Here is a 27,538-nt window from a genome sequence, read left to right on the forward strand (position 1 = left end):
GATATGGTGCTCAATAAGTTATACAAAATCGATTAAACTTTGTTTGTCTAAATGGTTCATTGAAATAGTTGTTATTTCATTAAATATATTTATTCTTTAAAAATAATGATAATAATAATAATAAAAAAGTCCTCAAAACTAAAAATTACCTCACTGAAATGTGTCAAACCCCTGACTAATCAACTATATTCCTCAAAAAACCGACAATAACTTGAAAATAGCCCTCTTTGCGAGAGGGTGGGAGGTTGACACTCCCACACACGCCTGTAGAATTGTCCTGGTTGTATCTTACTTTTACTTTTAAAGGCAATATTGGCATTAAAATAGCTATGAATAAATGAGTAGTATTATGTTTTAAATTATTCTTATTTAAATAAGTTCTAGCCTTATTTAGGATTGCAATATTTTTTGCAACTTTGGTTGATATATTTAATTAATATAAGTTTTCCATGACAGATTTTCATCAAGATAAATGCCAAGGTATTTAATAATGGAATCTTCTTTAGTTACTTTTTTATCGATAAAAAGTTTGAACAAATCTTTTTGCAAAAAACGTGTGATTTTTTTGTAAAGGAATTGAAAAGAATCCATTTTGTTTTGTCAATATTTAAGGTGAATTTATTGCATTTGAACCAGAATGAAATTTAAACAACTTATTCTTATTTAAAAAAAAGTTTAAGTCTTTTTCTGATATAAGTAAATTGGTATCGCCAGCAAAGATGATGCTCATAATATCTGGTGTTTTATTTAAATCATTTATATATAGTAAAAAAAAGGACTAAACCAAAAATATAATCTTGTGGAACACCACATTTTATTATGAATAATGTTTTATTTCAGAGCCATAGAAAAACCAGTTCATTTCCATTGTAAACGAACTATTTTATTTTGTCAATTTACCCCTTTCGTAGAACTCAATTTTTTTTAGATAAAATGTTGTGGTTGACTGTGTCAAGAGCTTTGTTAAATTGATAAAAAATTTGAGATTTTATGTGTAAACTGAATTGTTCAGTATACACGTAAAATCTTCAACTTGTTCAGTTGAACTATTTTTTTTAAAGCCATATTAGTTTTTATATAGTCAAAGGCCGGTGAGAAGGGAGGGGACGGGGTATGACACCCTTTTCCCTTCCCGTGAAATTTTCGTTCATTTAGTTGACAAATTTAACCCTTTTAGACAAGTCAGTTAGCTAATGTAGACCTTTAAGACAAGTCAGTCGGCAAACTTTAAAACAGGAGGATTTTTTTTTTCTTTAGTCAGCAAAATTGTATTAGTATTTCCCCCAACCCCCTCCCACGTGATACCTACTCGCGCCGGCTCTGTATATCGTGAATTATTCGCAATCAAGTAACTGTACGTCTTGTTGTATAAAAATTTTACAAAATTTTTGAAAATGTAGAAAGGACAGCAATATGGAGATATTGGGTTGGAATACCAGAAAACTACATATTACATCAAACTCGCATCCAGTGCCGGTTTAACCCACGGACACACTGGACACGTAGTTTAAGGGGTCAGACCATTTAAGTGAATATTCAAAAGATATAAATTTTAAAAGAAAAAATATTTTTGGCCTCTTTCCTTGCTTTCCTCTCATGTCCCAGAATCTTTTAATCTTTGCAATAACAGTGCATATGACATATCGCAAACTAGGCATTTTTTTTAACGACTTGAAAGAACTTTCAAGTTTAAACATAATGGTAAAAAAAGAAATAAAATGTGTTGCACATAGACCAACTCTGTTTTATTCTGCGTTATGTTTTACAAAACGGAGAACCAGTTTAGTAGTTCTTAACATTCATTCCCATGTATAATCATTTTGCAGTTTCCATGCTTGAAATTGTTTTGAAAAAGTTAAATTTGTATGGAATCAACATTCAAAACTGCCGTGCCCAGTCATACGACAATTCCAGTAATATGTGTGGAATCTACTTTGATTTACAAGCAAGAATTAAAGAGATCAACGTTCTTACCGAATACATTCCATGTACTACTCCTTATTTAAATCTCGTAGGAATGAGTGCCGCGGAATTAAACGAGCTGCGGCTAATTTCTTTATCTTTCTTCAAAAAACTTATAACTTCTTTTTTGCAATAACGCATCAATGGGATGTCTTAAAGTCAAAGTTTCTTGCTGAAATACAAAATGGGTTTTCAAAACTCTCTCACAAACTCGTTGGTCAGCTCATGTTGATGCTTGTTTAGCCATTTAAAAGGGTTATTTTATTTACAAGGGGACTAATAATTATTTAGAAAATCAAAACATATTTTATTTGTGATTGTGCATACTTTTCAACAAATGTTTTCTATATAGGAGGCTCTTCTTGATACTCAGAAAGTAAAAACAAGAGCAGAGGCCTTCGGACTTTTGATCAAAACGAAACAACTAAAGACAGCTATTTTATTAATCATTTGGAACATGGAGAAGTTCAACAAAGTTAACTAGAAACTGCAATCCGTCAAGCTTGATTTAGGTATGAATAAAGAACTGTACTTCTCTCTCGAGCATTACGCGTAGCAAGTTCGCTCCAATTTCGCGCAATACGAAAGGGAAGCTGTGTCTTTGGCCAACACGGATGAATATGCCTACAATCAAAGGCGCCTAAAAGCACGCCTTCAAAAAAAAAAAGAAATCCTCTACTGGATTGAATTCTACTTTTGCTTTACTTGTCAATTTCCGCAGCATGTATATAATGGCAATCACTTGCAGTGCACAAAAACAATAAAAATCTTAATTAATTGCAGATTCGTATAATTTCCAATTTTTAAAATTACATATAATCTTCTATTCATTCATTATTTAATAGGGCAGGTACGTCTTTTAGAACTTTCTACTGTTTAAATAGAAATAGACCGGGTGTTGGATTCCATCGACCTAGAAGTTATCTGCATTTGCAAGCTCAAAATGCAGACGAAAGGTGTTTTAAAACCTATACTAATCGCTGCGTATTTTTAATAATAAATAAAGCGAGATGCTTGTTTAAATACAAAAGAAAATACATTATAAAGCCATAGCAACAATTACAAAGATCGCGTTATTTATTATTTTAAACCGCTGTTAAATTTGAATACTAGGAGGCCAACAGGGGCCAGAAAGTTTAAAGTGCCAGTAGGTACTTAACCCTCGTATTCATTGTGGCCACATGAGGTCAAAATTTCCCAAACTAAAGGTGTAAACTACAAAAACAAAACTGCGCAAAGAAGGTAAGTATTTCATTTTTAATTATGATGTAATTTTTTGCATAAATCTCAGAAACTCTATACCACCTAGCTTTAAAAAGAAATCTTCCTAATAAAATGTTCCCAATAACAAATATGGCTGGAATTAACGACTTCAAATGCCTTAGCTTTAATTTTACTGGAATAAATAATTTTATGACTAATGAAAACATCAGCCTGATGTAAATTTTTTCATCAATTTGTTTACAGATTGCCCCTATCATTTTCCAAATGAATTAGAAGAATTTCTTTTTTATGATTTAAACGTTTCTGGCGGCAATAAAAAACTTTTAACTATTGAAATTATAAACAAAACATCTAAAAGTATATTATTGAGCACCTGCTATTGACCGCCTGACGGCGCAGAGTGATTCAAAAATGTGAAAAAAAGGACAAAAATTATATACCTATCATATATAAGCATATGATACATCAATACTGTCGTGTTTTGGGTCAAAAAATTTAAATTTGCTATTGAAAATATTTTAAACGTACTTATGACGAGTACAACGCGTGCTTACGCATGTTAGTGTCATTTACGCGCGCAAAATATGATTTAAATAAAAAAATAGGATTCCTTGATCCAAAATATCATATAAAAGAATACCACATATTTTTAATGTAAATTTTTCTTGTGCCTAAGGCTCATATTACACTCACGTATACGTGTTAGAGTCTTTTTCGCGCACAAAGACTGACTTAATTTAAAAAAAACAAAATTCTTAAAACCAAAACATTTACGAATTAAAAAGAAAAATTGGATTCAAAAAATTGTATAACATTATAATAATATTAAAGTATATTAAATATAAAATAAATATTTATCTTATCTAATTTTTTTTTTTTTTAAAAGTTAAAAAACAAAAAAATAAAACCTAATATTAATAAAAAAAAAGCTTTATTTCTTTATTACAGCATTAACAAAGATAAAACTTCAGGGTTAAGTGTTTTTCCATTTTCAACCTTGTATTTTTAGAAACAAATGTTTGATATTACAGGATCACTTCTAACCAACAAGTATTGGTACTGGTTTTTCATAACATTCTTTCTAAATATCTTGGCTGTATGGTTTATTCTAGCTTTGCGAATTTCCTTATTTAGTGCCTCTTGTGACTCCTCAGATATCTGCACACCATGTTCCAAGAGTTTATGAACAGTTAGGGGAATCACATACCAGCAATAGTCTTTGAGTATAAGAGCTGCAGTTTCATGGAAATACTGACCAAAACTTTCAGAGTTCAGCTCATGACAGTAGCACTGATATTAGGATTGTTCTCAATCCAATAATTACATCTACTACCACTCCCGTATAATCAGCGAAAGTTTCGGAATTTTCAAGTGTCCTTCTGGCTGTGTTTCCGTCGTTAGTGTTGCCAAAACTCTATTTAGGCATATCAACTATCAGACTTAGCTCATCTCTAAACCTCAGTTAAATGTACTTTTTACTGATGCTTTTTCAGCAGGGGATTTGGCAAAGTATTTTTTAATGTCTAACTTATATCCTAAATGTAAAATGTGTTCAAGAGATCTAAGCCAGCAATACAGAGTAGAAAGGCCCAAAGATAAAGCTTTTTCATTGATTGGTTTAGATCTGATCAATGCTGGGTTATTAAGTTCACTGGGCTTAGCTTCTCAAACATTACATGATTGAGAGGAAAGAGTGTTAGTGAGGGCATTAACCACTTTACCATCAAAAGATTCCACGCCGTATAAGCCGTATATAACTTTCCTATTATTGAAAAAACAATTAAAATGGAAAATTTTAATAAGGCTTTCAAAAAGTCATCAAAAGTAAAACAGAAGTTGTACATATAGCATCTTAAAACGAAATCATCTGAAAATGAAAAAGTATACAAAGTTTATAAATATTTGCTCAAAAAATTTCGTAAGCGCTTAAAAAAAAAAATTATTACTCTAGAATATTAGACAAATTTAAAAATAACTCTTAGCGCACTTGGCAAGTAATAAAAAAAATTACTGGCAATAAAAATATATGCTCAGGCAATCAAAAAATACCCTCCCCCAGATGATTATATAATCATAGATTATATAACCTAATAAGGTTTCTTTTACCCCAGCCGCCTTTAATGATTTCTTAGTACCAATGGATGATTGAAATATACTCAGAATTATCTGTTGATGAATTCAAAATTGCCTTTAAATCACTTAAAAAAAAAAAGCTGATAGAAATAATGGTGACATAATTAAAGAATGTTTCGGTCATCTTAAAGAAATTCTTTTTAAAGTTTATAAACCATCTGTTCACCAAGGAGTTTTTCCTAATCGACCAAAAATTGCAAAAGTTATTACGATTTTGAAAGGAGGAGACTGTTACAATATCAACAACTATCGCCTTATATCTATCTTTTCTACTTTTTCAAAAATCTTGGAGCGTATAATGTACAATAGAGTATACAATTATCTTGTTTCCAATAATCTTTTATATAATAATCAACTTGTTTTTGAAAAAAATAATTCCATTGAACATGCAATTATCCAATTTGTACGAAAAATCTCAAACTTTTCAAAAAAAAATTTGAGATTTCTTTCAAAGATCCCAATTTAAATTAGGTATTTTTATTGACTTGTCAAAGACTTTCAATAACTCTTTTCTTCAATAAATGATGAACTTAAATACATATCTACTTGGTTCAAATGTCCCAGTAAATACAGAGTGGTTCAAAATTGGTCAATATTTAGTCGAAATTGGTTGCAAAATGGATTTAACGTTTAGCGAAAAATAATTAAATCAGTATTAACGTTAACACTAAATGTTGGATTAAGGGTCCGAAAATTTTAGCAAGTGGATGCAAAAAATCAACAGTGGTACAAAAGGAGCCGTGGATAGAGCACCAATAGATTAATAAAATCATTTAAATTGCTTCACTACTTTTATATTCTACTTATCTTTTTAGAAATATTTAAATAATTTAATCAGATGGCGATATGCTCTTTGAAAAGCCTATTCATCGTTTCATAGGTTTATATCAAAAACTATTTTCAAAGTTTTAATGGTGTTTAAGATTTAAAGTACATAAAAAAATAGAATTATAACCTGAACTTGATTTTAGTTAAACAAAAAATTTAATACTTTACCAACAACATGTTGACATAAAGGAGTGTCTCTAAAGGAAGCTTTTTAATTGTGTTTTTTCCATCCATACTTAAATGCGACATAACAAAATTAGAAAAAAGTTGTTTCATAAGATTTTTTGAAGTATCTTTAGTAGATGTTCCTCCAATTCGTGAAAGAAGTTGAAACTACAAATAAATCATTAAAAAATGCACTTTTTAATAGATATGGAATTCCAGTTTATAATCAAAATATAAATTCTGCTTGTTCAGTAAAAGCAAAACCTATTTTAGACATCAAAACAAACAGTCTTGAATAAAAATTTTAAAATCATAGTCAAATTTTAATTGAAAAAATATTGAACTTGAAATAGAAAATATGAGCTATTTACTAAAGTTGTTTTATTTGCAAGTATCGTACACTGCTCCTCTAAATTTCTATACCCATTTAAGGTCTGAGTAGATCTAGCAATAACTTCCATTTGAACTTCACCACTTTCTTTGTGGTCTGAACTTGGTATACCCATCATTTCAACTGCTATTATCAAATCTTTAATTTCATTTGCCAAATTTGCTAGCTGATAGAAAACTTTTTTCTGGAACTCTGTAAAAATATTCATATATGAAACATATTTTTAAAAAACTATTAAAATTTTGGTACACTAACTTAATTCTTTTTTTTAAATACTAAGTTTTTTTTTTAAATCTATTTTAAAATGTATGTTGCACAATGTATGCTTAAAAAATTTTATGCAATATTTAATGAAATTCCATATTTCACAGCTATAAGATCCAAAGATAATGGTAGAAGAAAGATTATAGCTTAAGCAACTGCATTGGCCGCATCAAGCATAAGACAATAAAATTGAAAAACTTTCTGTTTAATTATAGAGGTGAAAAAAAAGTTTCTATTTAATTTTAGGGGTGATTGTAGAAATACAGATGGTTTGACTACAATATAAAAAACCAATGCATTACATTAAGTATGCAAAAAGTATTTTAAATAAAAATTCATTTTTAAATAAAATAAATAATATATATAAAACATATACATATATACAAACACAAACTCAAGCTAAAAAATTAGTTATTACTTGGTTGATCCACAACATTGTCTTTTGATATAGGTGCTCTCTGCCTTAATGATGGAATCCTGGAATTAAATTTTCTAGTTAAAAGACAAATAGATTATGAAAGTACAGATGCTTTACCTCAATGTAAATAGTTATATAGTTACATCATGTTGCAAAGTTATTTTTAATGAAAATTTTACAAAAAAATTTGTAAAAAATTTGATTTAAAAAAACTTATATCATTGGGATTTTTTGCGTAGGAATTATAACACTAAATACGTTCATAGGTCACATAATTTCATCTAAAGGTGAAAGTTATGTAAATTAAAAATAATAGGAAATTTAGAGAACATACTTGATTGTTCCATTTTATTATGTTTTGGAGTAGTAGCCACTTTCGATTTGAATATAGGAATCTTAGAATCCAAACTTCTTGACGCAAAAGGTGATTGTAGGAGAGTTGATGGTTTGGCTGCAAAGTAAATAAAAATATAATTACATTAGTAAATTAAAAATAAAATATTTTACAAAACATTTTAAGAAACCAAGCTGCATCTGAGAAAAATTGTATATATGCTATATATTTGTCATAATTATTAACAGTATTCAAAGATATAAAGACTAACACAACTGATCAATTTCAGAATCTTTTGATACCATATCAAAACTTTTTCTGCACAATAAATTAATTGTTTGCAATGTTTTGCTCCGTTTTGCAGGTGAAGGTGGAAATGCAGACAGTTTTACTATATTGTAAATAAATTGCAACTACATTAGATATGAAAAACTGTTATAAATAATTGTTTTACCTAAAAACACATAAATATACATCACTATTATAGTTATTTTTTGTTATTGCCATTATTACTACCAAGGCTTTAGAACTGAGGTCTAAATTTTAACTGCCTTAAATTGGTTCCTCATAAAAATATCAGCTACGGGTGGCTCTGGTTCCAAACCCTGATTAAAATTCTGATTATAACTTTTATAACAAAACAATGATATAACTCTGGTTCCAAACCCTAATTATAATCATTACTTTGTTTTTTCTTATTACAAATTGCTTATTGTCACCAAAATCTAAATTGTCACTCTTCTTACTTTTTGCATTAACATTAATATCAACTTCTTCATCACCTGAAAAATAAAATTAGTTATACTATAATTGTAATAAAACTAAGCAGGTAAACCGGTAATATTATTTTAAATTAAAAAAAAAATGGAATGCAAAAAATTGGAATACTAAATTAAAGACTTATCATAACTGATAATAAATAACTGCCAAAGATATAAACATTCACAATGGAAACAATTTAAAAAAACCTTCAAAAAAAGTAGTATAGTCTTTACATTTATTTATCTTTTTATTATCTGCTGAATATCAATGTCTTCTTCTTCAGTTGCTGTTGTTACATCGTAACTATTGCAATCTTTGTAGGAATCTGTAAAAGGAATAAGAAAACATCTGATTATTCATTTATGCATTTAAAATTGTAATGCCACATATCCAAATAAATTCTTTTAACAAGTTATATAAAACTTAACTTTCTTAACTTAAAACATTGTGAATATAAATTGTAATAAAAACAATTCAATAAAACTTTTTAAAAGCTCAACAGAAGCTAAAAAAATATAATCATACCTGACGTATTTTTTTATTTTTATAAGTTTGAAACACCGCCAATTCTCACCAGGTTAGACTTTATCTCTCATTAACTTTAATGCATTCATTTTAGATGGTGGTCACATAACTAGTTTCCCATGCACCCATGTGGAAGGCAAAACACCTTATATATATATATATATAAATTTTTTTTACAACCCATGCCTCAACTAAACAATATATTAAGAGAGGTTATTTTTAGAGGCTAGGAAACTTTTTAAAAAATAAACATATATATTTATTACTTTTATTAATTTCATGTCGGTTTTGCTATCGAAGTAAAAGCTATCAGGAAAATGATGCAAAAATGATATTAACATTTTTTAAGAAGGATAATTCACTCATAATATAGTATAACTCTTATAAATTTACAAAATAAAATACCAAATACAAATATTAAAAAAATAAAAAGCAATAATTCTTTCTCTAAATATGAAGCCTTAGAATGTAAAAATAGATGCAAATTAGCAAAATTGAATATATAACACAGACATAAATCTTGTTAAACGTCAAAAATTTCTGCAAATTGGCCATTTTTTAGTTGTACAAACAAATCTCTATAAGCTGTTGATAATTTAAGGTTTGGTTTTGTTGCATTTTTAATTTCAGATAATTTATTAGCATTTTCATATTCTTGAATTCTTTTTGCTACTTGTACAGCGGGATTTGAAGGACCTCTCACATATCTCTTTCATTTTTGGAGATAATTTTCAAAAGGAAATGCACTGATATCATCGAGTGGTGAATCAAAGAACTCCACACCATCACCAATGTGCAGTAAATGATGAATTTCACTACCATATAATTGCTGAGGCATGACAATTTCACTACCATATAATTGCTGAGATTTCTCAACAAATTGTCTAAACAAATATAAGGCATAGGTCAACATATTATTTTTTCTCTCTTTTGAAGAAATGAGCAGAATTGATACTCCAACAGATAATGTTAGAAAATGTTTGTATTGCTCGGAATTCAATATTCCTTTTAAGACAACAGGTACTGTATATAACAAGAATTGCTGGAACTCTGTAGCTTCCCATCTATCAAGTACCAATAAAGATCTAGGGCATCTGACAAACTCACTTGGTATGCATTTTCTTAAACCCAAATAGTTTTCTTAAACCCAGAAATTTGCAACATGTTATTGCTGCTTAATTTCGTCTTTCTATTACCTTTTCTCAAAGCTTGCAGATCACGACGTACAACATCTAAGCAGATCAAATGCATATAGTCAAGTGGAAAAATGCTGATACATTGGCCTGTTATTTCATTTAAAGGTGAAGCTCAGGAAAGATGTGGTGGAAAATATATGTATTTTCCACCACATATTTCCTGAATTTGTATAGTTGAAGGAGTTTGCAATATAGAAAGACTACCTTTAAGCAGCTGACATCCATGTTTTATCAACAAGGTTAATAATCCATTACATGATGAACGTGCCATTTTGACATTAACAACCCATTGAGCTAGATCGTATTGAAAAGATCCATTGTCAATTACATCAATATCACAATAATGTTCATCATCTGAGCTGGTATAAGGTGGCACTGTGTCAAAGTTGGGTCCATCAGAATCTCTATTGAATAAATAATCATAGCTATTATCTGGTATATCAACAAAATTGCAAAAACTTGCATTGGAAAGGTTTTATGGTTTGGTTGATATTTCAGATAATATGGTCATATTAGTTGAAGAGTCTAATAAGCAAATATTTACATCTTTAATAATTTTTCTATACTTTTGCATATACTCTGCTTGTGAAGTCATTTGAATGAACCTAAAGGAGAGCCTTCAATTTGAGTCTTCAAATACTTGATGTTCAAATATATTCTTGTGAATAAAATAAAAATATTTAAATAAAATTATTTTTTATTTAAAATATATGCGTGTTATTGAACAACTTGTAATTCAAATATTTGTCCACGATATAAATAATTTTTAAAATGAAAACCCACAGAAAGCTTTGAAAAAAATTTAAGAATTTTTATATAGGGTACAACACCCAGTGTTTGTCATGCAACCTAGTCTTCGCCACTTGATCTTTAAATGAATCCCTTGTCTTTAGTTTTAAAGTTAGGATCATCAAACTTTTGCCATATATTAAGCAGTCATTGCTCTAAAACTCTAAAAAAATAAGAAAGGAAATCCGTTAAAAAAATATTGGAAAAACAGAAAATTTGGTACCAAAAGTGCTAAACTGATTTAACTATCTGCTACATAATATTTTTCGATGAAATTTTGTAGGTGCAAAAAAAAATGCATGTAAAAACTTATTTAAAAAATCAAAAAAGCGGAATAAAGAGTCCTTTAACAAGAATTTAACAAGTAAACATCAAACTATTTTTCATAAAAACAAAAAAATTTAACTTAAGTTCAATGTTATGAAGTTTTTATTCTGAAAATTTGATAAAACAATTATGAAAGTATTGCTGCACCTTAAAGGTGTAGCTAAGATGACCTTAGCTTTAAAAATAACTAAGCTAAGGTGACCTTAGCTTTAAAAGGCCTCTTTAAAAAAAATCTTTTCTGGAAACTATAGAACTAATTTTTCATTTTTGTTTCATACTTTTGACGTTGTAATGTTATGTTATAATATTCCTAAGTTATAAAATGAAATATAAATGAAATAATAAACAAAATACATAATAATCAAAAAGAAAATTTAAAAGTATAAAAATTAAACATACCTTAGATTTATTCTTTTCTAGGTTCTTATAGGTAGATTTTCATTTAAAAATATTTTCAAAGAAATTGACAACCAAAGAAATTGACAATTATTCAAATGACCTAAGAGAAAGCATGCAAAAAATATATAAATGTCGTTAGAGTATGTACTAATCACATTTTTTTGCATATTATGTTGCGTTAAAAAAGATACTTTATTAAATATTGTTTAATTAAAACGTGTTGTCTAAAAACACCACGTTATCTACACATTTATTTGAAAGCAAAATTTTTTTTATTGCAAAAAAAAGTAGTAATTGTGAATGTCTTCTAAATGTGTTGTTTTGTGGCTATAGTCATAAGGCATTTTTAACTAATTTATTTAAAAAAGCAATAATAGTTTTTTTTTAATTTGCTTTCGAGCAAAAAAAAATCCTCTTCATTTTTTGATTTTTTTAATGAAATCCAATTCAATTAATTTAAAGTAAATTTAAACATTTAGGTTAAACATAAATTAAACGTCGATTAAATGTTATAATGCCCGATGCGCAGTAAAGAGATCTTGATTAAACGTATAAACGCTTTCTAAATATTTTGAATTCGTTTAGAATTGATTTCTAAACGTTAAGATAGATTTAATGTCATTTAAACGCGATCTAAATCCATTTTAAATCAGCAAATGCAAGAAGGGTTGAATTGAAATGTACATTTCAAACTTTTTTATATATACGCTTACTAAACGTCAATCTAACGTTTTGAAAATCGATTAATATTAGTCAATATTATAAACCTTTAATCGACCGTAAATAAACGTTAAGATTTATAGGTTTTAGGGACAGATACGTTTATTAAACGTCTATAAAACGTTTACAATATTGACTAATATATGTCGATATTATAAACGTTTGATCGACGTTTAATAAACGTATTTTATATTATAATATAGTTTTATAGCCATTGATCTGAAGACTGATATGACAGCTTAAGCCACGCGGTTTAATTAGGCACAATTAAGACGGAATTGCAAAAGAGAAAAAAATAGATATTAGACATTCAAAAAATTAAAAAACACATTATATTACGAAAATATTGACATTAAGATAATTTCAACAAACTTTTTATTCTTGCCATCAATATAACAGGTAAAAGTTGTTGAATATTTTGATATTATATATTTTATTATATTATTAAAAGTAAATATTTGTCTTGAAGTCGTGAATACTCAAGAACTTTATTATTTACTACTTTATTCAAATAAGCAAACAAGTTGTACAGCTTCTTTCTCTCTAAATTAAAGATAAGATTCAGAGTACTTTAGAGTCCAATGTTGTTAGTCAAAAACAGTTAAAAACTGACAATAGCGTAATGATTACATTCAGTAGTAGTAATTATAATAAAATATTTAAAACAAATAACTGACTGAAAAACCACGCAACCGTGACTCGGTAAATAATGAAGATTTTTGTGTTACAACTGAAAAGTAATTTTTCATTAGGTACAGTGGCGTAGCTAAGGTTTCTGGCGCCCAGGACAATGCTGAAAATTGGCGCCCCCCTGAATTAGACATGTGAACTAAAAAAAAACTCAATGTTTCCAAGTAGATGACAATTTTAATTAAAAAAATGCAAATGCTAATCATAATGCAAACTCAATTTAACTCATGTTTCCAATTGCGTATCCATTATGGTTCATGCAGATGGCAGATGGCTGATGGTCAATCAGATCCAATAATCAACAACAATTTATAAATTAGAAATTGATCTTTTTAGCTTTAACTGAAGCAAATTTATCCATTATGTTGTCAAAGTCTCTTAACTCTAGAGTTTCTCTTTTGACACTAAGGACTGCAAAATTAACAAGACGTTTTCCTATTGAAGCTCAGAGATATGAAAGAATAAGCTTCAACTTGCTGAAGGAACGTTCGCAACTGACTATTGATACTGCAATTGTGAGCAAGATTTGTAATGCAATGCTTAAGTTTGGAAAAATGTCATTTTCGTATGACAAAATAAATGAAAGTAAATCCAGTGGAATTGTTGGTATTGGACCCCCACGAGATATAAGCTGCATCTGACAGTCTGCGATTTTAGTAAATAATTCTGCTTCACTGATATCTATAATGTACAAGTTTCCCAGATCCAAACAATGTTGCTGCAAACTTTATTGATTTTCATCATTATTCCTCTTTGGTAATACTCTCACATCGAGCAGGAATCCAAATTTTTCATTGAGATCATTTAATTGTCTAAAGCGAGTAGTTAGTTCTTGTTGGAAACGGTCGAATATCATTTTCAAAACTCTGCTAAATCATCTTCAGCAGAGAGGCCACTATCTCCAGCCCTTTCACCTGGCATTATTCATCGTCGTCTGGCTCTCCTCTCAGCTTCAATTCCCCATTCCATACATCAGCCCTTGTTATACTCAATTGCATTTTGGCACAAATGATCACGAAATTCTTTGAGATAGTTTTCCAACATTTTCATATCTGATGCTGCATCTTTAAAGTTTATTGTGGGATCTTGCAGTCGTTTGACTGTTAGTCGCTGTTGGCTCTGGATCTGAGTTGTGAGTATATTAATTTTTATTATTTTTTTCCTTTTATGGCGCCCCATCCAGAGTGGCGCCCGGGGCGACTGCCTTACCTGCCCTCCCCTTGCTACGCCTCTGATTAGGTATATAACAAAATTAAACTTAAACGCGTTTTCAAGATTCACTTCCTTACAACAACTGAACGCAAAACAACAAGTAAATAAATAATAAACCAGTTTCGAGTGCGCCATTTTAAATCATGGAAGTTAAAAGGCTCTTTTAGCAATAACCAATGGCAGCTACCTTCCTAAATGTCAAAAAATCAATGAAGTCCAATGTTTTAGAAATTATTGCTGACCACATTGACACAGTTGAACGATTTGAGTTGTTGATCTCTTCTTATAAAAGTCCTGGTGCAAGAACTTTTTCTAAATTCTTATGAAAAATTGAGCTGTTTTAAGTCATATTGTAAACGCAAGTATGATTGTGTAACTGTGGTTATTCATCTTTGCTGCGATAAAGAGATTTTATAATTAAATTTATATTTGTTTATTTTAGTTGCATTTTATTATGAAAAATGCTGAAGCAGATTTGGTAAAAACTACAGCACATAAAATGTCGCAACATTTTACTAGTTCTTTAATGTCAAAAATGAGCTTGGTATAGAAAATTTTGGAAAACTTTCATTCATAAAATCTTCTGCATGCAAAGTTGTTGTAAAAATTTTGATTTTTGTGTATTTAAAATGCTAACTATTTTACTTTAGTTTTTTGTGGAAAAATAGATAGGATACAAAAGTAAATGAACCATCTTGATTTATTATTAAGTTCATTAATTATTATTTTTTTAGAATCTATAATATAGAAATTTCCAAATACGTCAATGGCCCAAGCACATAGTGCTATTGCTTCTTATATAAACCAAGCCTCGTGGCACATAGGAAAAAAAATAAAACATCTTCAAAAACGAAGAAAATGGTGTGAATAATAAAGTAAAGAACATATAGAAGACGATGAGGAGACGAATGCAGATGATGATGTTGCACTGAAACCGGCGCATGATAAATGTGCACTAGAAAGACTTTCGATGATGTATAAACTAGAGAACATAGTAATCCAAAATATTTTTATTGATTTATTAATTTTTTTAGTAATCTTTAACATAATCTAAATGCTAAATTTTATTTTCTATTAAATGAGATTAAATTTAAAAAATATTTGATAATGACGCTAAAAAGAGTTACTACAAATTATCCACTGCGAAAACTTGACAATTGTATTTATTTGAATTATCGAAGCCGAAACAAGTATAGTGCACAAACATTTTTTGTTCTGCTATCTATGGGGTAATCAATAAATATATTATGTCGTCCCTAAATCCCAACAACACGAAAACGTTTTATATAAGTTTATAATTGTATATATAGTTTATCGAAAAAAGTATAATATAAGCAGTATAGTATAAAATTTTGTAAATATATATTGTTATAAAAATTGTAAAAAATATGGTCTGTTATGCAGATCTAGTATACTTTTACAGTTATATTTATTAATATATTTCAAGACTTATTTTAAATTAGGTTTAAAAACTTATACAAGTTAAAACTGCGTTAACTAAATCTAAGAAACTATTAGAAAAGATCTAAGCGTTTGAAATACTTTTAAGTAGACTAAATCTAAATGCTTTATATACATATAATAACCCTATAATAAACGTTAAGTACGTTTGAATATTGTCGTTTTATGGACGTTGGTTCTAAACGTTAATTTGGGTTTCATTCTTAACGGATAATTGACCAAGTCTAAACGTTTTGTCTAAATGTTGTTTCAACGTTTAATAGACGTTTGTGTGTTTACTGGGGTAACAAATTAACTCTTAACATTAATAAAACCAAATGGATTCTTTTTCATTTGCTCTCTTAAAAACGCTGTTTACCCCGAAATTTACCCCGAAATATTTAGTCAAAATCGGTCGAAAAATGGATAAAACGTTTAGCGACCTATTATTGACTAAATATCGACTCTTCATTTAAAGTGTATATTGCAAACTTTTTTATATGTACATTTACTGAACGCTTATCTAATGTTTAGAATATCGACTTGCATTAGTCAATATTGTAAATCTTTAATCGACCTTAATTAAACGCAAACATTTATATTGTAAATCTACGCTTTAAATCTTTTAATATATACTTTATTAAACGTCGATCAAACGTTTACAATATTGACTATTATAAGACGTTATTCTAAACGTTGGTTTGACGTTTAGAATAACGTCCAATAGGTATATTACTATATTATCTGTCATAATATAGTAATATAGCCATTGGTCAAAAGATTCACATAACAGCTTAATTAAAGCGGTTTAAATAGGCATAATTAAAACGAAATTAAAAAATAACAACAAAAATGTAGGTATTAGAAAGTAGACATTTAAAAACGCATCGTATTACGAAAATATAAATGTTGAAATAATTTCAACAAATTATGTATTCTTGCCACGAAAATAACAGGTAACATCGGTTGAATATTTCAATGTAATATATTTTATTAAACTATTATAAGTTAATATTTGTATTGAAGTTATGAATACTGATGAACATTATTATTTATTACTTTATTCAAATATAATAAGCAAAAAATGCGTATAGCTTCTTATTGTTTTCTAATGTTGTTATATCAATCAATAACAATTAAAAACTGACAAGAGTGTGGCTACCTATAATCAGTTGTAGTAAATTTAATTAAATATATAATGAAAAAATTATTTTTTCATTGGCTTAAGAATTAAATTAGACTTAAATGCGTTTTCAACATTCACTTCCTTAAAACAACTGAAAGCGAAACGACTGATAAATAAGTAATAAAAAAGTCTCGGGGGCGTCATTTTAATTCATCGGTGATAAAAAGCTCTTTTCGCGACAATCTACCTTTCTATATGCCAAAAATCAATGGACTTCTATGTTTTAGAAATAATTAATTGCCACATTGACACAGTCAGAAATTATGACTTGCTAGTCTTTTGTTATGAAAGTCCTGCTGCAAGAAATTTTTCGTACGTTTTATTAACAGTTAAAACTCATTTTGTAAACGCTAGTATGTTTGTGTAACAGTAGATATTCATCTTTGCTATAATCAGGAGGTTTAATAACTAAATTTTTATTTTTTTATTTTATATGCATACTAGCTTAATTTAGTTACATTTGCTAAAGAAAATTGGTGGAGCAGAGCTGGTAAAAACCACAGCATATGTTATGTCGCGACGTAACTAATTTTTTAATGTCAAAAATAAACATGGGGAGAACAGAAAATTTTGGTAAACTTCTATTCAGAAAATCCAGGTAAAGTTGTTGTAAAGTTGTTCTGTGTAATTCCAATTTTGATCTATAAATGATTACTATCTTACTCTATTTTTTTGCAGTTAGAAAATCAGGTTACAAAATCACACGATCAGGATACAAATGTACAAGATGATGTTGCACAAGAACAGGCGCATGATAAACAAGCGGTAGACGGTATACTAGGAAAATTTTTGATAATGCATAAACCAGAGAAGAGAGTGATCCAAAATATATGTTTATGAGTTTTTTAGTTTTATTAGTTATCTTTAACTTAATCTAAATGTAATCTTTAATTTTCTGCTAATGAGATTAAATCTAAAAAATGTTTGATTGAAATTGTTACTATAAAATTTCCTCTGCAAATGCTTGATCATTTAACTTTTTTTAATTATCGAAGTATAAACAAGTATAGTGTACGAACATTTTTTCTCTCAACCCCCACTATACAAAAAGTTTTTTGTTTTTTTTTCTGTTCTTTATTACAATATTTATGAACAGATACAAATAATATTGTTAAGAATATTCGAGATATTGTTAAGAAATAAAGAATAAAAATAAATCTAAAGAACGCGGATACTCAAAGAAGACCATTAGGTCTTGAAACAGAGAAACCGCTATTGAAGAAATTAGAACGCTTTTTTTTTTTTTTTAATGGTTTTTTCCTTTTGTTATGGTGTTTGCGGCTTGCATCAATCAAATTACTGTGTCTTCAAACAGCTGACTCATGCGAACAATAATGTCCATAGTTTTCTAGATAAATTTTTTGCGCACAATGAATCTAATTTGTCGAAAATAATCACTGAATCTTATTAATCGCTATATATTATTCACTATATATCACTGAATATAATCAATATAATCTCATTTCCAGACTGAATATAATACATTTACAGGTTGTTCAAAATGTTGTGCAAAAGGACCTGATAGCCATACGATGAATATCGCTGTGTGTTAAGCCAAATTACCAATTTTCCGTTTGCGCTTCTAACAACAAAAACGCTTAGCCACTGCCAAATATATAAATTACTGCTTACGCTTTTGACGAGAAAAACGCCAAGCCACTGCCAAAGGATGGTTCACCTCCAAACGTAGCCTATATATATATATATATATATATATATATATATATATATATATATATATATATATATATATATATGTATATATATATATATATATATATATATATATATATATATATGTATATATATATATATTTAATAATATGTTTAATATATATGGTATATATATATGTATATATATATATATATATATATATTTATATATATATATATATATATATATATATATAAAGATATATATATATATATATATATATATATATATATATATATATATATATATATATATATATATATATATATATATATATATATATATATATATATAAGAAACCTCCAGACATTTGACGACACGGATAAATGCACCTTACGAGTGACAAGCAATCGCATATTTTTAAACATTTAAATTCATCCAATAATTGTAAAACACTAACTATATATATATATATATATATATATATATATATATATATATATATATATATACACAGTATCGGACAAAACGAGTGCAACCAAATAATGCTAATTTAGTTTCTTTATAGAAAAGTGCTGCATTTTTTCAATTTAGAGAAATATTACTTTTAGTTATTAAGTTTTATAATGGCATTTTCGAAAATGGTGTGATTCCTTTGATTGGCAAACCGATAAGAATTACTCAATTAAGTGCTTCTTTAATTGATAACATTTTAACCATTTTAAAAAAAAAAGGTAAGTATATATATATATATATATATAAATATATCAGTAACAAAACATTTAATATAAAAAAATTTAGCAAGAAAATAGCACACACATATATGTTGTGTATGTATATTTGAATTGAATATATACATTAAATAGATGCATAAACAGCATACTGTGTTTTAATATATAAGAATATATTTAGAATACATAAATATATAAAAACATAGAAACTTGTAACACCTGCTATTGTTAGCATGAAGCTTGGTTGATGAAGTGTTTTTTTCTTCAAACTTGTTCATTTCTTTTGTAGCTTTCTTAAAAATTAGTAAAAAAACTTAAAAATTTGCAAAAAAAATGTAACATAAATGAAATTATATTCTTTCAAATAACAATTTTTTTATAATCTAAAAGCGATGCATTTTATAACTTATTCTCCTTAAACAAAACCTAATAAGAGAGGTTACTCTACCTCTATGGTAGCACTCAGAGAGGTTGATTTTATCACTAGCTGTATAATATCAAATCATTAATTGTGCTATGCTGTATATGGATAGTGTCCCTGTTACTGTTGTTAGTGTGCAGAGTCAATGCCACATACAGAGATCTTTGTGACAGCTTTGATGTGATAATTTGATTGGTAGGAATCTAGCAACTGCGTCGCTCATTGTTTAGTGGGCCAAGTACTACCTTTGTTTGAGTCAAGTTCTCTCTCTACTGATCAAAATAATGACAGAAGTACTAAAAAATATTTAACCCAAAAAAAAAATAAAAGTACCATCAAATTGATTTAAACTTGTACAAATAATTGCATTCTTCAAAGTAACTTTACCATCGAATCTTACCTCATGCAAAGTTAAGCAGACCTACTTGCTTGTTGTGAGACTAATTTAAATTAATTGTTTAATCTTCAGGTCTCAGCTATTACCTTTTGATATTTAATTTATTTTAATTTATTTTAATTTATTTTTTAGTTTTCATTGTTCTCCTACTTCCTAAAACTGCATTTATATAAATGTTATTTCTGATCAAATTGAAAGAAATAATGTCTTCCCTCTTTATCCATCTGCATATATTAATGTTATTGACAACTTTAATGCTCATCATGCTAAATGCCTTAGATCTTGTACCATTGACACTGCTAGCACAAACTCAAAACAATTATCTTTCTTAATACCTAAAAAACTGACTATAATCCTTTGTGACTTTTTTACAAGATGATCCTTGGAATAATGTTTTTAGTTCGGGTGAGTCAAATCAACAAATGTGCAAACGTTTGTTAAAAAAAAGACAGAAAAGCGAACATCAAAAAAATAAAAATAAAATATATATATATATATATTTTTTTTTGTTGCTGTTATTCACCTCCTCTAGGCCGATAAAGCCACTACAGATGAGGAGGTTAATAGTGGTTATAACCCTCTCTCAACTCTTAAACTCCGAAACACAAACCTTGACAAGCAAGGCCGCTGTGCGGAGAAACAAGTTGTATACATATTATATAATATATATAATACGTATAAAATATATAACAAATTTTTCAAAGACTTTAAAAGAAACCATGCATGCAAGAAACATAATTACTTTTTTTATTACCGTTACTTTTATGTAAAATAAAAATACACTACTGAAGAAAGTCATAGTGTTTTAACATGGCTTTTACTTAAAATGAATGCATTTGAAATTAACTTTAAAAGAAATCATGCTTATTTATTATGATTGCCTCCTTTAAAAGCGTGTTTTTTTAATTTTCTTTTTTTTTTTAAAGTGTTTGCATATTAAAAATTCTTTTATTAGCTTTTAAAAGAATTTTTAAGTTTAGCTGAAATATTTATAATCTTATAGAATATAGAATATTTAGAATATTTAGAATAATAAAATTATTACGCTTATTATAGTTTTATTTTTTACTGTGTTAACAACACCATTAATCAGTGGTGTTGCCGGGTTGATGTCACCCAATGAGGTAAAGTTTTAGTGTCACCCCTATAAACTTTCACCAACGGCACCAACGACGCAGGTTTCGAATTTCGAAAAAAAAAAAGTCTTTTAATAAAAAAGTTGGAGGCTTACTGTTATATTTGCATTTTTTATTTTAGTGTCACTCCTCAGTGACAGGTTGTGGTTTCACTCGGTGTGGCTCGCATCCCCCTTGTGACACCACTGCCAATAACATAATATTTTTTATTAATTTAAAATTAAATACTTAATAAGGTATGATTGTTTTTAAAGGTTTTAAAAAAGAAATGTTTTTATTTTAATTTTAGTTTTATTTAATTTTAACTTCTTCAAGTTTATACATTTTTTATTAGGAAATAAATTTAACAAACTAAATTGAGAAAAATTCAATACTTTGTATTAATGGATAACAGTTGACAATCATTAGGTTATTGCATATTATCAATTATTTGTCCTCACTTTGCAAACACTTTCACTACAACATGGTGTCATGGTAGAGCGCTGCTATACCATGATACTACGTGGTAGGCATGCAGTAGTGGTGTCGTGGTAGAGCGCTTGCTTTATAAACGAGAGGTTCCGAGTTTGATCCCCACATTGTCCCTGGTAGTACCACGCTCAACTTGTTTGTCCACGCAGCAGCCTTGTTTGTCAAGGTTCGTGTTTCGAAGTTATAGAGTTGAGAGAGGGTTATAAACACAATTAAGTAGCCTCCTCATCTGTAGAGGCATTCTCAGCCTTGGGGAGGTGAAATAACAAAACAAAAAAAAATTGTTTTAAAAAACAAAAACTGATTAAATTCAATAAGCATCTTTGATAAATCTAATAACTTATTAACTAGAATAAAAATTATTTGAAAATGAAATTTCCTTTATTCAACATATACCTTTTAAATTAGACATTTGTCAATAAATAAAGATCCGAGTGTCACTGTACATTAAAATTGTGCCTTATGAGTATTCTTTTAAATTCAGAAAGGCACCGACTCTTTTTTTCTTTTTGTCAGTGTCAATTCAAGTATCACTCTATCCCATGATTTTCTCCTTGTTTTGAAGTTCTTTCTAATTTTAATTTCTTTTTCACTTAAACAACTTTTTAAGAACCAATATCTCTCGAAATTTAATTAAAAACCATTATCATATTGATGATATGATAATGATTGGTCTATTAATCTCTAAAATGATCATGATTGGCCTATTAATCGCAGATTACTTAATCTTTGATTTTGTTTGGGCTTTTATTTTAGTCAGGTTCTAGAGGTTTTTAAAAAGTTTTTAACAATGCGATTGCAAATCAATTCTAAAACTTCATCTCTCATACATAAATCTGATTTTGTTACCTCTCACAAGGATAAGACAAAATCATTTGCAAAAAACATTTTAAAGCAGTTTAACCCATTGTCATTCAAATTACTCTGGCTTCTGTTGCCAAAGTTATTTTTTACAGCTTGTGGTCCCAACAACATTCCTATCACAGCCATATAAAAGTGTTTTTCAGAACTTTAACAATCTCTGAACTAGTTATTAAGTGCATAACTTTTGTTTACATACCTGCTTGAAAACAGCATTTATAGTTCAAATTTTTAAAAAATTTTGAGATTGCACTGATGTCTCTGGAGATTGCAGTGACACTTCTGGAGATTGAACTGATGCTTCTGGAGATTGTACTGACACTTCTGGAGATTGCACTGACGCTTCTGGAGATTGCACCTTCTTATGCCTAACATTTTGCTTTCTGACAATCAATACAAATTTCAATTTCTTGTTAAACTGCTGAGTTGTTAGCCATTATAAAAGTTCTATCAAGCATTAAATGGAACCAGTGAGAAAAAGCCTAATATTCTTTAAATACCAAAGTATTATTATAAAGCTGACATACCTAAAATGTAGTTAGATCTATTCTAGCTGCCGAGTTTGAGCACCAGTTCCATCATTGTAAGTTTGCATTACTTTCTATTTTCTACAAATACTACCAGGTTTGCTGCTGAAGCAAGCTATTGTCTCTTGTTTAGTTTTGTTTAAAATACAATTTTGAGCGACTCATCACTCAGCAAAGTTGCTGAATGGTGAGATTTATTTATTTCATTGTTTCTTTATGTTCAAAAAACTCAAAAAAATTATCTAGTTTTTATTCCTCAAACAAAAAATGTTTAAGAATTCTCTACCAACTTTACATATTCTTTCATACAATTTACAATTTTTCAAGTCTTATGTCTACCATTTCTTGTCTCTTCTTTACCTTTTTTATTTGACCATTTTCTTGCTTATTAAATCTCTTCTTTATCTTATAGTCCTAAATATTAATGGTAGTTGCTGGCAGCCTTTTTGGGAGTAAATTTGTTTTGTCTATTTTGTTTATAAAAAACCAAAATTGCTTTCCTTTTGAAGTTGTGGATTGAGAGCAAGAAAATGAGATAAAAGGATAGTGAGATAAAGGAAGATTGTGAGATAAAGGAAGGTCATGAGTTAAGGAAGATTGCAAGATAAAGAAAGATTATGAGATAAAGAAAAATTGTGAGATAAAAAAAGTCTGTGAGATAAAGAAAGTTTAAAAAGAAGAAAGTTAATATTTCTGAATAGTGTTATAAAAAACTCTCGACACATTCATTAAAATAAAATGATGACAACAACAATAATAAAAATAATAGTATTGGTTAAAAAAAAATACTCACTAGAAGTGATTGAATCCATGTTTCTCTTAAAATATTAAATAGATTACTACTTTTAACTACAGTCAAAATTTCAACATGATATACTTCCTCAGTTTCTGAAGAGTTTTTTGCAGGCAAATCAAGAGAATTAAAACTTTTTTTGGACTTATCATCATTGTTAATGTTAAGAGAATTAAAAAATCCTGACGACTGGGTAAGACTTGATGAAAGCTTAATTGATTCTTTGCTTTTTTTTTCGGCAAAAGCTTTCTCTTCTAGTTTTTCTAATTTGAAAATGTCATTCCACGAGTGATTTAAAGAAGATGACAAGCCTCTTTGCAAAACAAAACTACTTTGTGACAATTGCTCATTGGAAAGCGAACTGCTTTCTTTACTTGGACTAATTTGAAAAACATTTGTATAAGAAGCATTGAGCATTTCAGTACCTGTAACAGGCTTCGGAAGCGGCCTAACTTTTTTAATTCCTGCTACATTATCAAAGAAATTATTGCTGAGGGATGAAGTAGCATTATTAGGAGTAGTAAATCCTCTCTTGTGATTAAGAGACTGATTATTTAGTTCACTAAATAAATTATTTTCATTTCCACAACATAATAAATTCATGTGAACAGCATGCTCCTGTAAATCTCCATGAAGAAAATCTGTTTTCTCATAGACCTAGAGAGAACATATTAAAAATACAATGTGTAATAAATATATATGTTAACAATGAAAGTAAACATAAAAATGTAAAATGCAGATATTTTTGTAAACATGAAAAAGAACAACATTTTGTTTTGCCCTAAACCAGCAAAAAAAAAAAACATTTAAATAAACTGCTATAAGTAAATAAATTATTTTATTTTTAGAATTGGAATAATTGAAATAAATACATTTAAATAAATGCATTTAAACAGTAAAAATTACAATGTTTTAAAAGTAAAAAAGCAGTGAAAATTAATGTTTTAAAAAAAAAATTTAACCATTATTTTATGCAATTGAGTAATATAAAATAATTATGATGCAGAAGTAAATAAAAGATATATGTATATATATATATATATATATATATATATATATATATATATATATATATATATATATATATATATATATATATATACACACATATATATATATACATATATATATATATATATATATATATATATATATATATATATATATATATATATATATATATATATATATAATAGTGTTATAAAAAACTTTTAACATATTCATTAAAATAAATTGATAACAACAAAAATCAGGATAATCAGCATCTCATATTCAATTACAAGGAAGAAGGGGAGAGGGAGGAAAACTTGGTAATCCTAAGGTTCAAAATCCAACTTCATTTTTTTGTTTTTTGTGCTCTCGTCATAGGAGACTTTTTAAACATAAAGAATATTTATTATAACAATAAAAGAAAAAAGATTGCTGCCCCATGCCAAACCCACAGTCAATGTAGCAGCTTACTCCCTCACAGCAGCAGAAAGTCTATGTATGTACTGAAGCCAATAAATATTTCTTAAGTTCAAAAAGTTTCCACTGATGAGAGCGCAACAAGCTAAAAGATAAAATTATTTTAGGTTGCTTAATTGTAGCTTTACCAAAAACTGCACTACCACCTTTAACTTTATCCTTAAATCACTGTTTTGTTGTTGATTTTATAAATACAAGTAAAGCAAATTTAATGGTAGAAAATTTTAATTAAATAACAAAAATTAAAGTTTTAAAAACTCACTAATTTTATATCTCGTATATTTTTTAAGCATAACTTAAGAATAAGATCCGAGTCTTGGTTAGCAGGAGAATTTAAAGCATAAAAATAGTTTGAAGAAATCGCTGTGTGTTTATAACTAGGTTTTCTCATCAGTTTTTGACCAGGCTTATCTGTTACAACAATAGCAGGTTCTATAGTCTTAATGCTTTCATAGTCTTCTTTTGCCAATAGTCTTCTCAAAAAAGAATCTGTGAGCTGGAACTTTTTACCGGTGCTATTCAATGTAGTTGTTGACATATCAAACAACAGCTATATTTTTCATTTCTGTAGTTTTTTATTTGCATTTTTTGCTTACCTTTCCATAAACGTAACAATTTAAAAAAAATAAATAAACAGAAAAAAAAGGTTGAAATAAAATTATATTCGTTATTTACAAAATCACCAGGGATACATTCTGGAAATCCCATTCAAGCGTCTGAATATCTGAAACATTAAACATGTTTTTGAATATGAAGCGTACTTTATCGGTTTTATCGGTTAATTATTTGAACACCGGAATATCTTTTAACTCGGAAAAAAAAAATGGAGCGAGAATAGAAACTCAAAGTGGTTGCCTAAGAAATAAATCTTGATTTTTTCACACACACACAAAAAAAAAAAGTCTGTTTCATGAGCAGAATTTTATCCTCTTTAAAATGGTATATAAATTACACATGTTTAATTAATATAAGTTCTTTTTTTTCTCATTTTTATTTAGTGGTATATAAGGTTTTTTTCGCATTGTTGTTTTTCACGCTTTTCTTCATTGGTAACTTCAATTGAAATCTCAAATATCTTGGGTTTATCTCCTCAGATAATCCTCAACTCCGTATCGAACGTAATGTGTATCTTAGGTTGGTTTTTATGGTTTTTAATAAACTAAAAGTCATTGATTGAATGAATATCTTTTATATATGTTTTAAGCAACGTGATGCGACATAAGATATATTATTTATTAGATTTTTATAAATGTATATTGAGATGTAATAACTTATTTGTGTTTTTTATTACTTCTAACTCTTTTAGACATAAATATATAACAATGGACAATGGGAATAAGCAAACTAATGCAAGAAAAGTTAAAAAAAGGCTCCTCCCGATCGGTTTAGGAAACAGGAAAAAATTGATCTTTCTGCCAAAAGACACAGTTCAAATACAATAAGCATGTGTTCTAGAGCAAAAAAATTAAATATGGATATTCAGAATCATTTGAAGTGTTGTAATTTTTTTGACTTAATATCTTTATTAACTTTTCTGTTCTCAAAAATATTTTTTTGGAAATAGCTTGTCTAAAATGTCATATGCTTACCATTGAGCTACCATAACACACAAAATTTTGTGCGATAACACACAAAGAAGATATTAACATAATCTCGAGTTCAAATGTAGACCTTGTGACCAATGGAGTCTTACTGTTTACTCATCTAAAGAATGTGTAAAGAATAGCAGTAGTACCACTGGAAGAAATATATTTGAAGCAAATGCAAGAGCGGTGATTGCTTTTCGAGAGATTGGTTGAGGTCATTCAAGTTTAAACACATTTTCTCAATGCATGAGCACGTATGGTTTAGCCAAAAACGCTTTTGATAACCTAAATTCAAATGAGATATATAATGCATATAATGATGCAGCTTTAAAAAGCATGAAAAAAGCTGCAAACAATTTTCAAGATTCTTCAAATGGTCCAACACAACAACGTATAAAAATAAACGGAGCGTGGCAGAAAAGAGACCATTTGTCTCTTAATGGATTTGTTACTAATATTGTTGAAGATAAATTTGTAGTTATGAGGGAGAAACAACAAGGGTCACCAGGTTATGAAAGATGGAATGCTG

At 28.2% G+C, this 27,538-nt stretch overlaps 1 protein-coding gene across 1 annotated transcript; it reads right to left on the reverse strand.

Moving 5' to 3' along the window:
* Nucleotides 1–10,314: 10,314 nt before the first annotated feature.
* On the reverse strand, nt 10,315–26,057 carry LOC136091035 (uncharacterized). Its single transcript, XM_065818019.1, has 4 exons — nt 25,686–26,057; nt 23,957–24,613; nt 19,561–19,643; nt 10,315–10,606 (listed from the first exon to the last, which is right to left on the reverse strand). The coding sequence occupies exons 1-4, from the start codon at nt 25,959–25,961 to the stop codon at nt 10,315–10,317; spliced, it is 1,308 nt and encodes a 435-aa protein (XP_065674091.1). The 5' UTR covers nt 25,962–26,057.
* Nucleotides 26,058–27,538: the final 1,481 nt, after the last annotated feature.

Source organism: Hydra vulgaris, chromosome 14 (genome assembly GCF_038396675.1).
Source record: "Hydra vulgaris chromosome 14, alternate assembly HydraT2T_AEP".
NCBI lineage: Eukaryota > Metazoa > Cnidaria > Hydrozoa > Anthoathecata > Hydridae > Hydra > Hydra vulgaris.